General features: G+C 25.2%; 2 protein-coding genes across 4 annotated transcripts in view; both read right to left on the bottom strand.

Annotated features, from left to right (window-relative positions):
* Positions 1–433, bottom strand: part of LOC127285965 (ras-related protein Rap-1) — a 126,118-nt gene extending 125,685 nt beyond the window's left edge. The window contains exon 1 of the mRNA XM_051312199.1: positions 295–433. Coding sequence (XP_051168156.1) covers positions 295–353 — 59 coding nt within the window. The 5' untranslated portion in view covers positions 354–433. The remainder of the gene's footprint in view (positions 1–294) is intronic.
* Positions 434–2,585: 2,152 nt separating this feature from the next.
* Positions 2,586–15,383, bottom strand: LOC127285962 (multiple inositol polyphosphate phosphatase 1). Of its 3 annotated transcripts, XR_007843683.1 has the most exons (11): positions 15,237–15,382; positions 14,599–14,788; positions 14,123–14,433; positions 12,897–13,022; positions 12,652–12,796; positions 12,238–12,332; positions 11,966–12,075; positions 11,613–11,807; positions 11,302–11,500; positions 7,778–7,860; positions 2,586–2,604 (listed from the first exon to the last, which is right to left on the bottom strand). XR_007843683.1 is itself a non-coding variant. In XM_051312195.1 (10 exons), exons 2-9 carry the CDS (start codon positions 14,765–14,767, stop codon positions 11,326–11,328), a joined length of 1,326 nt encoding a protein of 441 aa, XP_051168152.1. In that variant the 5' UTR covers positions 14,768–14,788; positions 15,237–15,382; the 3' UTR covers positions 7,693–7,860; positions 11,302–11,325. The 3 variants fall into 3 exon arrangements, 2 of the variants coding, with proteins under 2 accessions (XP_051168152.1, XP_051168153.1); XM_051312195.1 differs by lacking the exon at positions 2,586–2,604 and having other exon boundaries at positions 7,693–7,860; XM_051312196.1 differs by lacking the exons at positions 2,586–2,604; positions 14,599–14,788 and having other exon boundaries at positions 7,693–7,860; positions 15,237–15,383.
* Between the last annotated feature and the right edge of the window lie 35 nt (positions 15,384–15,418).

Below are 15,418 nucleotides of genomic sequence, written 5' to 3'. Positions count from 1 at the left end.
ACATAAATTTTTAATTAGAGATATCTCAAAAAATTTTGAAAAATTGTTTTGTGGGCTTTCATTCTGTACAAATAAAGGAAGATATTCACAAGGTTTCAATAATATTGCTCCAATCATCAAAAATTCTTGTGATCACATCCCATGGAATTGCTCAATAGCGAAATGGCATCACTATATATATTTTTATTTTTTATGTGAATATTGCAGTGTAAAATGTTAAAAAAAATCCTCGAAAAAACCAAACAAAATATAACCTAAAAATGGGACACTTCAATAATTAAAATATGTACTCACTTGTGAAAAGAAACACCTTTTGCATATTTTTTCCCATAATTCGCACATACTAAAACCATTTTTACTTAAATGTTAATTTCAATTATATAAATATTAATAAAAATTTTCGAAAAATTTACAAATCACTTGTCAAACGTACATGAAAAGCACTATGCAATGAACACTAACTTGCGAACCACGCGAATGTGTGCATACAATGTGTATACAACAGGGAATGAACAATATGGCGACCAGTGTTGCCCTTACTCGGAGCAAGAGCAATTGGCAACTTTGCCACAGATTGCTTTGCTTCAGAACGAAGCAATGTGTGACGTCATTAGCAGTGATCTGCCAACGATCTGCTCCATGGCAGAAAGGCAAATGACGTAATAAAATAAATTCTTTTTCAGAGCACTCTGCTTGCGAGCGACTGGAGTACTCCAAAGCAGATTTTTCAATTTAGCGCGAAGTAAAATTTTTTTAAAAATTTTATTTTTTGAAAAAATTATTAGGAACTAAATAAAAAAGCGCATATAAAAAATTGTCAATGAAAAATAATAATTATTATTATTATTATGAAAGACGTAATAATTTTGATTTTTCGAGAATTTCGAGTTTTATTAAAAAAATTATTGACTAATAATAATAATTAAATTTTTATATTAATTTTATTGATTTAATTTAATTTATTTAAAATTAATACACAATAATAATTAATTAATTAGTTACTAATGTTAGTAATTAATAAAAAATTAATAACCTATTTACTTTTAGCTTATTCCAAAATGTTTCCTTTTTGACAGTAAAATAATTTCTTATAATATTAAAAAGATATAATTTAAAGAACTTTCCTTTTATCATAAAAGAAAATCCTCTTAAATATAAATATTAAAAGGAAAATTCGTTTACGATGAAAGGATTCGTTTAAAATTAAATAGATTGTCCTCTCAGTGTATATACATTTAAAAAAAATTTTTTTTCTCTTTTTCTGATAATAGTAAAATTGAACAGCTTGAGTAATAAAAGTGAAAAATAAATTTTCAGAACATATGTAACCAAAGGTTGTAGAGAGTAGAAATAAGTCTGATTTGAGAAAAAAATTTATTGTTTTATGGAGCTTTGAGTCTTTTAAATCGGTAAACAGGAAAAGGTTTTATTGGGAGGCCTGTTCTATCCTTTTTTCTATAAGAAATTCATTCATAACTTCAAAAAATTCATTATCACTATCATCACTAGAACTTTCTAAAAGTTCAAAAGCTAAAGTCAAAGTTTCTGCTTCAATTTCCATTTTAAAATTCAAAATATGACATGCGCAGTAAGATATTTAAAAAATTATTGCTGTCGCTCCGTCGAAAAAGATGGAGCAAGATTTCTTGCTCTAGATTGACTCCGGGGTGGATTTATGTTACAAACCGAATACGTTTTTTGCCCTGTCGTGGAGCAGGATTTGTATCTCGAATACGCAAAATGCTCTGTGACGTAGCGGAGCGTGTTACACGAACACGTGTTCTGCCTGCTCTCGGAGCGGTGTTGTCAAGTCGAATACGCTACACGATATGCTCCGGGGCAGAGTTGCCAACCCGAACACATGGTTCTGAGTTGGAGCACTCTTGGAGCAGTTTAGAGCACATAACCGAATGTGCTATGAAGCATACCGGAAACGACTTTTCTACACTCGTGGACAAATATGACTACACTTTTTTGTCCTTTTTAGTTTTTTTTTGACGAATTACTATTTCATCAAAATTATTATTTGCCTAATTGTCATTTAATATAATGTGTTTCTTTACGAAATACAAAGTTCTCTGATTTTTATTTATCTGATTTATATGATAACCTAAATGTCATGTTTCGTATTTCTTATTCGTTATAAATAAGATGTGTTCTAATTATTATTTATCGTAATTTATTTATTTTCGAATTTAATTCTAACCTAAATATTAAAATCACTAATTATAAATTAAAGTAAATAAAATTTCGTCGAATATGTATTTCAACTAATCGTAATAGCATCAAATTATTATTTAAAATTAGGTTTACTTAATCGAATTTCAATATCTGATAATTTACATTACATCTAATTTTTGTTCAAGGGGGGGGGGGTATAGTTAATTCGGTGAAAATAATGCATACTTTTAAGAATTTTTTTTGGCGATACTAAGAAAGTTAATATATTTATTAAATTTTTATATAATAGTACAACATTTGAACAGTATTTCACTAAATTTTCATTGCAAAATATTGCGAATTGAGCGAGTAAGAGCAAATCTCCTCAGGCGCTTGCAAAAAAAGTTATTTTACGGTGTACACTCTAACTCGCAACAGAATCATCTAAAACAAAAAAACCAAGATGCATTAGTCAAAGGAGATGTTTCTCGAGGTAACGCTGGGAGGATTTTATTTTTCGATTTTTCGTAACACATAAAAGCCACATAATTGTCCGAATCGTTTATTGTCGAATTCTAAAAGTGCGAAAATTTGTGTAGCTGAATGAGTTTCCTACCTATGACATTTGTATTTAATATTAGTATAGTATAACTCAATAAATAAAAAAGTGCAATAAGCTGATTTTATTGTAAAAATAAGTAAAATTTTCCATATATATATAAGACTCTTCTCTTTCGTACAGTAGCGATTCTAAAAAGCCAAAATAGCACCTCAATGTGAAGGTGTGGAATGGCTTTATATGATGAGAAAAATGTCATTAGACCGGAGAACATTTTAACAATGATTTCTTTGTGTGGGATAATTTTGTTATATGAAAGGTTATACTTAGGTTCCTCGACATTGACATGAACTGACGCGAGCCGTGGACCTTTCAATCCACGCGCATCATCGACAATTAGATTATACGAGAGGACAAAGTGAAACTTGGCAAAGTTTCTCTACACGTATAAACTCCAGTTGCTGCTTCGTCAAACTTTGCTCTATCGATTGACTTAGATATCGCTTCAAGAAAATTTATATTACTTATCTAAATGCGCTCAAAGTGATTAGCAAGTTCGATATATATATAAGTAAATATTATTGGAGCTTCATTTATTTAAAAGTCTCAAATACACTGAAATCTCTAAACTTTAGACTGAACTATCATGATGTCTAAAGTTTGCCGAATAGAAAAAAACATTCAGAACCATACAATGTATAAAAACTAATGTCACAAAAAACAGTCTCTGAAATACATTATCAAAGAGAGATCATTAATTATAGCCCTATAAAAACGGCACTGATCGTGAAAATAATAATTATTGATTTTAAAATATTCTTTTTTCGAAACATGGACACTTTTTACAAAATCGGCCAAAACACTAAGGATCATTATCTTATAAATTTTCTAAATCCTGAAGATTGTGCGAACCCATGCAAAAACGCGATTCTAAAATAAAAAATAGGAAAGTAAATATAATAGCAGGTTCACTACGTCCTGTCGCCGTCAGATGACAGAAGCGTGCAGGAAACAAAGTCTTAGCTGTCATTGTATTACGTTTTTTTTTTTCATTTTGCAATCACATTTTTGCATGGATTTGAACAATCTTTGGGATTTAGGAAATTTATAAAATAAGGATCCTTGGTATGTTGGTTGATTTTGTAAAAAGTGTCCGCGTTTCGAGAAAAAAGTATTTTAAAATCAATGTTTATCATTTTCACATTCAATGCCGTTTTTATAGGGCGATAATTTAATTAATTATAAAAGTTTTTAGCGTAAATTTTATTTCGCAGCACAGTTCTCCTAAAAGTATCAAATTGAGACCAAAAATTGCATCAAATCTTTGCAACGTTTTGATGCACATAAGTTTATATCAAAAAGAGGTCGTTTTGTGTATCATTTTTAGAAATGATACACGAAACCGTCTCATTTTTTGATTCAAAAAATTTAATCAATTTATATCAATCATGGCCGAATTGAATCGACTCAAAATTAAAGGAATTTTTTTCAGATATTTTGGTATAGTACAATTGCGGAGACCATTTCACTATTTAATTTGAAAATGAAAATAACAGAAAATCAAAGACAATGTGCAATTCGATAATTAAAAAGTGACTGCTTATAAACATAACCTAAAATGCATGAGAAAAAATTTGTCGATAAAATCAATATAGCCGAGCTTTTTAGAAGGTAGATGGCAGCACTCATCTATTTTCTTTCTTTAAATTTTTTCTGAATCATTTTTATAAAAAGCAAAACTGCCATCTACCTTCTAAAAAGCTCGGCTATATTGATTTTATCGACAAATTTTTTCTCATGCATTTTAGGTTATGTTTATAAGCTGTCACTTTTTAATTATCGAATTGCACATTGTCTTTGATTTTCTGTTATTTTCATTTTCAAATTAAATAGTGAAATAGTCTCCGCAATTGTACTATTACCAAAATATCTGAAAAAAATTCGTTTAATTTTGAGTCGATTCAATTCGGCCATGATTGATATAAATTGATTAAATTTTTTGCATCAAAAAATGAGACCGTTTCGTGTATCATTTCTAAAAATGATACACAAAACGATCTCTTTTTGATATAAACTTATGTGCATCAAAACGTTGCAATAGAAAAAGATACAACCAAGTTTACTGTGAGACAATTGTTATATATAAATTAATAAAAAAAAATTATTTACAATATAAAATAGTTATTTTCGTATCAAGGGCGCAAAATAGGTGATAGTGTCTCAGGCGAGATTATGAAGAAACCTCGGCGACCCTACGCACCCTCGGCTTCGCCTCGGGCGCTTCGGGTCCCCTTGGTTTCTCTAATCTCGCCTTCGCCACAATCACCTTTTGCGCCCGTGCTGCGAACAACATTTTTTGTCCTGTCTGCATGGAAAGTGTATTATTGAGTGCATGCAAGTCCGCTTGTTTCAATGTTCCATCAGGGTTGGGAAGATAATATACTTAAGGTAAATTACATGTAGTTGTTTACGTATATTACGTATGTTTATTATGTCACAAAAAATGAAAACAATACATTTTTTAATGGTGCGGGCGCGAATGTATTTTGCGCCCGCTTCTATGACGTCAGCGGGCGCGAATGTACTTTGCGCCCGCATCTATGACGTCAGCGGGCGCGAATGTACTTTGCGCCCGCTCACCCCATCTGTGGGCGGGAATCACTTACTTTGCGACCGCCTCAAGTGCACGAAATAACACACTTTCCGTGCAGGTAGGACAAAAATATTTATATATATATACCTATATATTGTTATATTCATAAAAAAAAATTAAATAAATTACAAATACAAAAAAAGTAATTTTTTTCGGTCTATTTAAAAAGAGAGAATAAAATGAAAGAGAAGGAAATTCCAATGTGGAATAAATCAAAACGATTTGATCAATTTCAGAGATATACGAGAACTTAAAAGTACCTCAATCAATTTATAACAAGAGGAAAAAGTGCATAACGATTTACGAAAAAGAGTAATAAATAGAACAAAGGAGAGTTTTTGCAATCTTTCTCTTTTATGAGTTTTCTTTCTAAACTCCATTCTCTCTCTCTCTCTCTCTCTCTCTCTCTCTCTCACTCGAAATCGTAAATTTCAAAAGAACTACGCTCACAGAGAGTTCAATAAACAATTCTAATTTTCAGTTGCAGTTTATCGTCGAAAAAAATCATTGAAATTTATTATATAAACCGACTGAATTGAATTTTCTGAAGCGTTCATATATAAGAATTTTAGTACGGCGTTGAGACATCTTTTCACATCGTTGGCATTTTGAATAAAAGCGTAAAACTTTATTCCCTCCCTCCCTCTCTCTCTCTTACTCTCTCTCTTCACGATAGAGAATCCCGCCACCTTTTTTAAATTCAATGTTTATCCATGACCAGTTCACAATTCTCGCATTTTTCCTTGAATAGTTCTTCAAAGTGTTATATACAAAAAAGCAGGGGAAAAAAATGAAAAAAAAATTTCTTTTATTAATTTAAAAAATTTCTGTTTTTTCTATTTTTTTATAAATTTATTCACGTGTTAATTACCTAATAAAATAAATTTTTTTTCCGCTGAACGCGTGAAAAATAAGAGTTATCGTTATATCTCTTTTTTTAGGGGGAGGGAGATTTTTTTTTCATCCCTCCCATTCAGCGAGTAAAGCACTCAAAGTATGTAAATCACCATCACGATGGTTGGTATGCGCATACCAAGCTTCCTGGTGTGTACAGTAATACGCAAAATACAACGTGATGATAAAATATTTAAAAATTCAAGCGTCATCGTTTTTTTCAGTTCAAAAAAAAAAATTGTTTCGTTACAATAAATCATATCACACAAAAATTTTTTTTTTTCCATGATGAAAACTAAAATTCAAAAGTTTTCCTCTTTTCACTTTGAGTTTTAAAAAATTAAAAAATTTAAACTTCTGTCGCAATTTTTATTATTTTTCACTGTTAATTTTATTATACACTTTTTTCATGATTTTGAACAATCAATCGTATGGATTTTGAAAAAATTCAATTTTTTCAAAAAAAAAAAAAAAATTTCTAAAAAATAAAAAAAAATTGTTAAAAATTTTTTTTTTTCATTTTTTATAGTGAAATATGATTTGAGGTTGTAGCAAAATTTGTAAAAAAAAATTTTTACCCATAAACCAAACCAATTATGTTTGGTTTAAATTTGATCAATTATTCCTTAAAAATTCAATTTCTTCTACAATTTTTATTATTTTTTATCGGTAATTTTTTTTGTAGGCGCTTTTTTAATGATTCTGAACAATCAATCGTATGGATTTTTAATAATTTTAATATTTTCAAAAAATAAAATTTCTAAAATGATAAAAAAAAAATTTGTTTTTAATTTTGAAAATTCACAATAATATTTTAGATCCCAAATAATGCTAGAAAAAAATTCACCGGTCCCTCCCCTTTAATTTGATAAATTAAAAAAAAAGAACAAAAAAATTTGCATATGTACAGTTGTAAAATTATTGAAAACGAATCAAGTAAATATTTACCATTTTCAATGAAATATTCTATATACTTTGACCAGAGAAGGCGATCACAAGCGAGAAAATTGACCATGAATACGTGTTTTCATCTTTGGAACCTATTTTCCACCAAGTTCAATTTGAATATGATAATGCAATACGAAAACAAATGTGAATCTGTTCCTATTCAAAGTTTACAATATATATATATCAATGTGTATTATACTTGTTATACAAAATTCTTATTAAATTTTTATCTACTTCGCAACATGTGTGTATAACATTATTACTTTCTTTCTAAAAAGAAAATTATTCTCTCTGCTTTGAAAAAATTTAATAAAAATAAAAATTAGTTTTTCTAAATAAAAAATACATTTTTTTTTTTCTTAAAAAAACTATTCCAAAAAATAATTTTTGTATTAAAAAACAATTTTTTTGCATCGAAACAACATTCTTTTTTTTATTTATAAATTTAATTTTTCAAAGAAAAAATTTTTTTTAATAATTTGTATAATGTAAAAATAATTTATTGGCATTTAGAAATATAAAAATTATTCACAATTTTTAAATGACAAAATATTTTAACATACATTTGAATGCCTCGATGTAGAAAAACATTGTATGAGACCTCAGCTGCTACATTGAACCTTCTTTTTGTTTCCTCGCTTCCGCACTAAAAGAAAATTTATGTTATTTATAGAGAAGGAAAGAAAAATTTTCTTAAAAGCAACTTAGCAAGACTATTTATTTAATTTACCGGTAAAAAAAAATTTTTAATTTCTTCATTGAACTAATGTGTAAACATTTTCTAATTCCAACAAACAATGATGGGAAACAATTTTTCCACAGTTAAAAAAAAACTCTTTTTATTTTGTAATAATTTTTAATAATTTATTTAATAATTAATTATGAATGGAAACTAATTTCATTTGTATAAAATGTTGTCGAAAGGAATTTTGTTGGATTTTTATCAATTTTTTATTTTTGTTAATTTTTTTTTATTTATTATATTTTTTTTTAAATTTATTTATTATTATTATTTATCATACTATTTTTATTATATATTTCTAATTGATGCTTATTAGAAGAGGAGAAATATATTTGTCTACGAAAAAAGTTACAGGAGAAAAATACTGACATTCTCATACTTTTGAAATTTCACTTGTCAGTGCACTTGAAATACTTAATGTCCTTTTACGTTTCCCATTTTTTTTTCCACCTTTTTTATTTCCAACGTTTTTATTCATAAAAGGATGTCCAACTCGATTTCCACTTTTTCAAAATTCATTTTTTTTACAATGTCTATCATACAAATAGACCGATACTTTCTTTAAAAAAGTTACATATCTCATTTTATTTACAAATATTAACAATTTATATTAAAAAATAAAATATACAAATTTTTATAAAATCTTAATTATTTCTAAATTTTTAAAAACTATACTTTCAAATTAAAAGAAAATTAACACCTATAAAATAAATCGATTTGGAAAAAAAAAATTTTTTTATTAGTTAGAACAGAACAATTAGTTTTGTCCAAAATATTGAATAAAAACTGATTTTGATTTTACATAAATAAAAATGAACTTTTAATGGTAAAAAATGTTTTTCATATTTATAATCAAGAAACTAAGAGAAAAATATTTACAAGTTGTATAAATTTAATTTAATTTGAAATTAGAAAAACGAATATAAATAAAAAGCAATTGAATCTTACATATATCCGTTTACCAAAAATGCAAACAGTAAAAAATTCACCACTATAGAAAGTTCACTTTTCTTCAGAACATTTAAAAATATAAAGTTCAGCGCCGAAGCAATGAACATGTGAATGTTCCAATTAGAATTTTTTATTTGCTCGTAAAAAATTTTTCTTGATTTATACTTTATACTCGAAAGCACTCTAATTTCTTTGCAATTTTTTTTTCCGAGAATTTTAAACGCACTTTTTTAAAAAAATTACAATTCCCATTTTTCCATAGGTTAAAAAAGAAAAGAAAAAAAAATTTATGTGAAATGCAAAAATAGTGTGTATTTTTTTAAATTTCTTACAAGTACATAAATTGGAATAGAAAAAAGTTCAAAATTTTTAAATTATAAAAAAAAAAAATTTTAATTTACAATAATAAATTTATAAATTAAGAAATAGCTCCTAAAAAATTAGATTAGAAAATTCTTAAAATTATATATACATTCTAATATACATATGTAATGCGAAAGTCGCAATTTTCAGAAAAACCTCTTCTCATATTTGATGAAAATGTAAAAACAACTAATTGTTAATCATGAGCAAATTAAAATTCAACGTCAATTAACCTTCAAAAATAAAAAAAAAAATACTCACTTTATATTTCAACGAAAAATTATCTTTCACATGATGCAAAGTGATGAAAAATTGCAGGAGAAGCAAAAAAAAAAAATTCATATATGCAAATTTAAAAACGTTTAGTAAAATGAAATAGACAAGAATTCCTTTGTACATATATAATATAATAAAAAGTAAATCAGAAGGATGAGTGTATACTTAAATAAATTTTTTTAAAAAATAAATTCAAATCCTAGGACGTTAAAGTGATCTGTCTAGTATTTGCGGAAAAGGCAAAACTTTAAATTGGAACAGCACAGCATGTAATTTATTCGTTCGACCTAATTTTTTTACCGCATTCGAATTTCCATTCTTCGTTCTTTCATCGTGCACATATATATACGAAAAACCAAGCAGCGCGCGTTTATTATTTATAAAAAATAATCAAAACATAATAAAGTGAAAAATCAAATTTCTCGAACGAAAGAGAACGAAACTCATGATATATGTAATATATTGATTTGAAAATGAAAAATTCAAATTTTCGATGAATTTTATAAATATTTAAATAGCGCATTATTGATTTACAAATATTCTTTTTAAATTTTATATTGATTTTACCAACGGAAAATATCTTTACGTTCTGTTTTATTTTCTTTTTTTTACATTTCTTTCTATTTTTTTTTTTTTTTTTTATTACTTTTACTACCCTTCAGGTACTTAAAATTATGCTGCAAATGGAAAAACATGAGACTTAGAACTTTATATTCTCCATTATATGTTTAATTTTTAAAATAGTGTTTTCTCAACGTTTTATAAAAATTTTAAAATAATTTTTCTCTAAAGGTGTCCGAGAAAATAAAATAAAAAAAACATATAGAGTGAGGTTCAGTTTTTGTCGACGATTTTGGTAGGTATATATATAATGAGCGTTTTAAAGCAAAAAGAGGCTTATTATTCACACACGGCTGACGATAGATTAAAACCCTTCTTTGCACTTGAAAGATTCTAAAGGTGATAGAATATTCTTAAAATGTTTAAAGGATCATAGACGATTTCAATTTTCAAAAAAAAAAAAAAAAAAAAAAATTCATGTTAAAAAAAAAAGAAAAATCTACAATTTTTTATTTAAAAATATTTCCAATAGAATTTTAAATAGAATTTTTTTTTTTACTTTGTTTAGAAGTGTCGATATATTTTTTGATACTATTGAGAATTTAACGTTATGAAAAATTAGAAAAAATGGTTGAATTTGAAATTTTTGAAAAATTAAAATTAAAAATTCTCTCATAATTTCTGTTATATTTCACTATAATCTTTTTTATGTAATTCTGAATAATCAATCTACGAATTTTGAAAAATTGTAATATTTAAAAAAAATAAAATTTGTAAAAAGAGAAAAAAAATCACCATCATTTTAGAGAAATGAAGAAAAATAAAATAGTGAGAAAATAAAGAGTCAAAGAAATTGAAAGAAAAGTGGAGAATTTTTAGGAATTACAAAAAAAAGAAGAATTTATAAGAATAAATTATTTCAAAAACGAAAAATTTCTAAAATGAAAAAAAATTGATTTTGAGGAAATAGAAAGTCATAAAAAAAAATTGAAATAAAAAATCAATTTAATTTTACAAATTTGGAAAAAACAAGAATTTTGTATTGTTTTGTAAAAATAAATAAATTTCAGGAATTTCAAAAAATATAAGTAAAATTTTTTAACACATTTCCTTAACAAATAATTAATTAAAAAATTATTTTAAAATGGAAAAAATAAAAATAATAATAAAAAACATGAAAAAAGTATTAAATACCTCAACTTTTGCTGTATGCTTTTCCTAAAGTTCTTTCTTTTCTATAGAACACATTTCGTCAAATTTACACTCCTCGTCATTGTCCGGATACATGTCCTTCATTTTAAAAACTGGACATGGCATATTTGGTGGACAATTGGGAAGTTGAACGATACGTTCTTGATGCATAAAAAGAATACTTGGTCCTTGTGATTTGCAACTAAAATTCAAAAAATGATCAATTTATCCACAAGAAAATGTTTTGTTAGAATTTTACTTTTTTTAAAAAAAAAATTTAATTTCAAAGAAAAAAAAATAGTCATTATACTTACTTGTAGAATATAAAAGCAATATTAGATGCAAATGTGTCAATCAAACTAGTTCGCCAAAGACGATTATCTTTGTGAAATAGAAAAGATTCACTTGTGAGGGGAGTTTCGTCTTTTGACAATCCCAACAAACATAAAAATTTCACAATCGCCCCTGAATGTGTAAAATACGATACCACAGAGAGTTTTGCATTCGATCTAAAATTTTATAATTTTAAATAAATTAATTCTTAAAATGAAAACTATTAACTTTAATTAAAAAAAAAAAATTGATTGACCCAAAAATATATTTATTCTAAAAAAAAAGTAAAAAAAATTCCATAAAATTTTTATCAATTTTTTTTTTTTAAACTCACTCGAAGAATTCGAACATATTTTTTAAAGTCCCACAAGATTGATCGCAATTTAGAGAATGTCCATAACCATCTTTCCAAAAACTTTTCAAATCCTCTAAATAATCCAGGATCTAAAAAAAAGAATTGAAAATTTTATATTTGACAATTTTTTAATTTAAAAATATTTCAAAATTAAAATATTTAAAGAATTAAACAATTAAATTTTGTTTATTGAAAATTTGTAATTTCTTATTAAACACTTTTTTTAAAAGATGGGATTTTTGTTAATATACCTCGAAATCCTTTAACGACAATAAATCACACCAAGGAGAAACTTGACCCAAAGCTGTTTCAAAACTGCACGCGAGATAAATAAGTAAAACTGTGTCTGAAAAATTAAATTTCATATTTTAAAATTAACATACAACTCGTTTGGAAAATTAAGAAAGCGATATATCCAAAAAGTTGTTAATTTTTTTTTTTATCAAAAAATGTTTACGAGATATAAATTTTTTTAAATATCAGATTTTTTCGTTTGCTTATAACTTTTTTAAAAATACATCAATTTTAAAAAGTTTTTTTTTTTTTTAATTTTTCGAATGCAAAAAATGATGGAAAAATAATTCACCTTTTTTCGTAGAGTTCAAAAAAGATAAAAAAAAAATTTATCCAAATCAAAAGTTATTATACGGAAATAAAATCCTTACCAAAGTCCAATTTTTCTCCAATTCGTTCTGAAAATTCATTTAGCATATTTTCTACAGTTCTACTTTTTATAAATTTCTCTCTTTCTTTAGTAGCTGCGGGTTTTTTATGAATAGCTTGCCTCCACAGTTTGCAATTTTTATAAAACTGAAAAATAAAGCAAATAATGTAACGAAGTAGAGAAAAAAAATAGAAAAAGAAATACATGTATAACTATAAAGAACTAATTTTTTTAAAAAAAACTTACTCTCAAAATTGGATCATCTTTTTCTGCATTCTCATATAAGACATTTTGACTTTTTTTCATTCCAAATAATCCCAAAGCAAAATTTTTTGCACTCAACTCAGTTCGTTGAGTCGCTGTGTATTTAAACTATAACATTTTTTTTTTCAAGTTTTAGTACTTCAACATAACATTATTTACAAATTATATTTTGTTTCTCTAAAGATTTGATGAAAAAAAAAATTATTAATTTATATCCAAAATTTAATTTAAAAATTAAATTAGTAAATTAAATTTCAATTTAATAAATTTTGTTTATTCATTAATTTAAATATTATTAATTAGATTGATATTATTTATTATTCATTAACACAAAGTCAGGCCTCACAGCATAAAATTTGCTAAAAAAAAAGGGAAATAAGAAAAATTTTGTTTGAAAAAAGGGGAAAAATAGAGTAAAATCTAAATGTATATTTTCCTTAACCAAAATACTTTAAAGTTGTTTTAAATTACACTACCGGCGAAATTTTGGAGACCATCCACTTTCTTGATGAATAAAAACATTGAAAGTATAGAACCAAAAATTTTTTTCCAAATTTGTTAAAAGATGATAAATTTATATGGAGAAAAGTCAGATTTAAAGGAGAGAATTTCTCAGTATAGTAATTAATTTTCTTTTAAATATTATTTTAATGTTTTTTAAAAATTTGAATTGTACATCTAATAAATAAACACTTTTTATTTTTTTAATTTATTTTAAAATTAATTTTCCACCGATTGAAAATTACTTCTAAACTAATTTTTTTCTTGAAAAATGCAAGTAATTTTTTATTTTATAAAACCAAAAAAAAACCGTCTTGTAAAATATACAAAACTTGATTTTATTCATATTTTTCAAAGAAAACAGAAATTTTTAATTTATTTAAATTAAATTTAAAAAAAATTCAAATTTTTCTAATTCAGGCACATTTTATAAAAATAAGTCGAAATAGTGGCATTCATTGAAAAAAGTAGAAAAAGTCGTTCAATCCGAGGTTTATAATTTTTTGATTCAAATTTGGATTTTTATTAAATCTCCCATTATTCGAGTTTCAACATAAAATAGGAGAAATGAGTGAAAAAAGGGGAATTTTTTAAAATAGAGGAAAAGGGGAAAAACTGTGAAGCCTGCAAAGTTTAAAGAAATAATTAACTTTTTTTTTAGGAAATATTCGAGAATATGAATTTAATAATCACAATTTTTTTTGTACCTTATATGTTGTATTATCATAGTTTTTTATCAAAATACTCGGAAATCTGGATTGAAATCTTTCAGCCAAATCTATCATTTCATTTTCTCCTTCTTCGGCCAATGTCTTGGATTGATTCAGATCAAAAGTCACTTTCCATTTGGTAAATTTTAAAGCGCTTGACACGGTCAATGTAGTTTTATTAAGACGAAAATTTTCAAGTATCAAATTTTTAATTTCTGGAAGTTTCTCAATAAAGCTAAGAATCTGTTTTCTTTTTGGATAACGTGTACCATGTCGAATTAGAAACCAAATTTTCTTTTCTGTACAACCTGCAATTTTTAAAATGAATGAATTTTCAATAAATCAAAATAATTAATTATTTCACGCTTTTCAAATCAACTCATTAATAAAATATTAATTTTAAAAAAATATCGTCAAAAAAAATTAAATAAACAAAAAAAAATGTTTAACATAAATATATTAAAGTTACATACCAGGAAAATTAAATGAAGAATCTTCATAATTTGCAATATTTCTGTACGGAGTTTTTGAACCAAATTTACAATAAAAATTATTGCTGTCAATGAAACAGTTTTGCAAACCAGAAATAAACACCAATTTTATTAATAGCAATAATAAAATTGAAAATGATAGTCGAATCATTTTTTTAAAAATTCATTTGTGCTTAAAAAGAATAATTATCAATTCAATTTCAATATTTTCAGAAGTTTATTTGAATTAAAAATGTAGACTTTGAAAATTATTATTTATAGCTATTTAAATAAACGAAAAAAAAGAATTTTTAATTAATTTAAATTTTTTTAAATTTTTATTAAATACAATTGAAATAATTTTTTGTTAATTAGGTTTTTATTATAATTATTTATTTTTAAAAAAAAAGTATATTATTTTTATATTAAAAATTATTTTATTAAAAAAGGTTAACCTTATGTCAAATAATTACATAATAAAATATAAACACACTATTATTTTAATATTATTGAAAATTAGTAAAAAATATCAAAATTTGACAATAACACTATAAAAATTAATGATTAAATTATTAAAATCAATAATAAATGTATTAAATAAATGAATAATACTTTTTGAAAGTATTAGAAAAATTTGTTACCTTTGTGCATCATTTAATTTCCATTTTCTTACTAAAGTGTTCAGTTCAGTTTAGTTTGCTAAATGAATTTTCAAAATTTTTTACAAACATTCGGTGACATTCTGACGACGTTTAACATTGCAATGAATTACCATGCATGATGTTTGATTAACGACGATCCAATCATCATTAACATTTGTTAA

This window comes from Leptopilina boulardi, unplaced genomic scaffold (assembly GCF_019393585.1).
Source record: "Leptopilina boulardi isolate dan_hultmark-lab unplaced genomic scaffold, ZJU_Lbou_2.1 LbouV2_342, whole genome shotgun sequence".
Lineage (NCBI taxonomy): Eukaryota > Metazoa > Arthropoda > Insecta > Hymenoptera > Figitidae > Leptopilina > Leptopilina boulardi.
The sequence above is the reverse complement of the archived record's forward strand: the minus strand, read 5'-3'. Positions and strand labels throughout refer to the sequence as shown.

What these genes read in the sequence shown, in the direction of transcription:
- LOC127285962 (XM_051312195.1), bottom strand. Translation starts at nt 14,767, where the DNA reads ATGATTCGACTATCATTTTCAATTTTATTATTGCTATTAATAAAATTG. An exon ending in TTCTTCATTTAATTTTCCTG is followed by an intron (nt 14,434 to 14,598) that starts GTATGTAACTTT and finishes TAAAAATTGCAG; the next exon opens with GTTGTACAGAAAAGAAAATT. An exon ending in AATATGTTCGAATTCTTCGA is followed by an intron (nt 11,808 to 11,965) that starts GTGAGTTTAAAA and finishes ATAAAATTTTAG; the next exon opens with ATCGAATGCAAAACTCTCTG.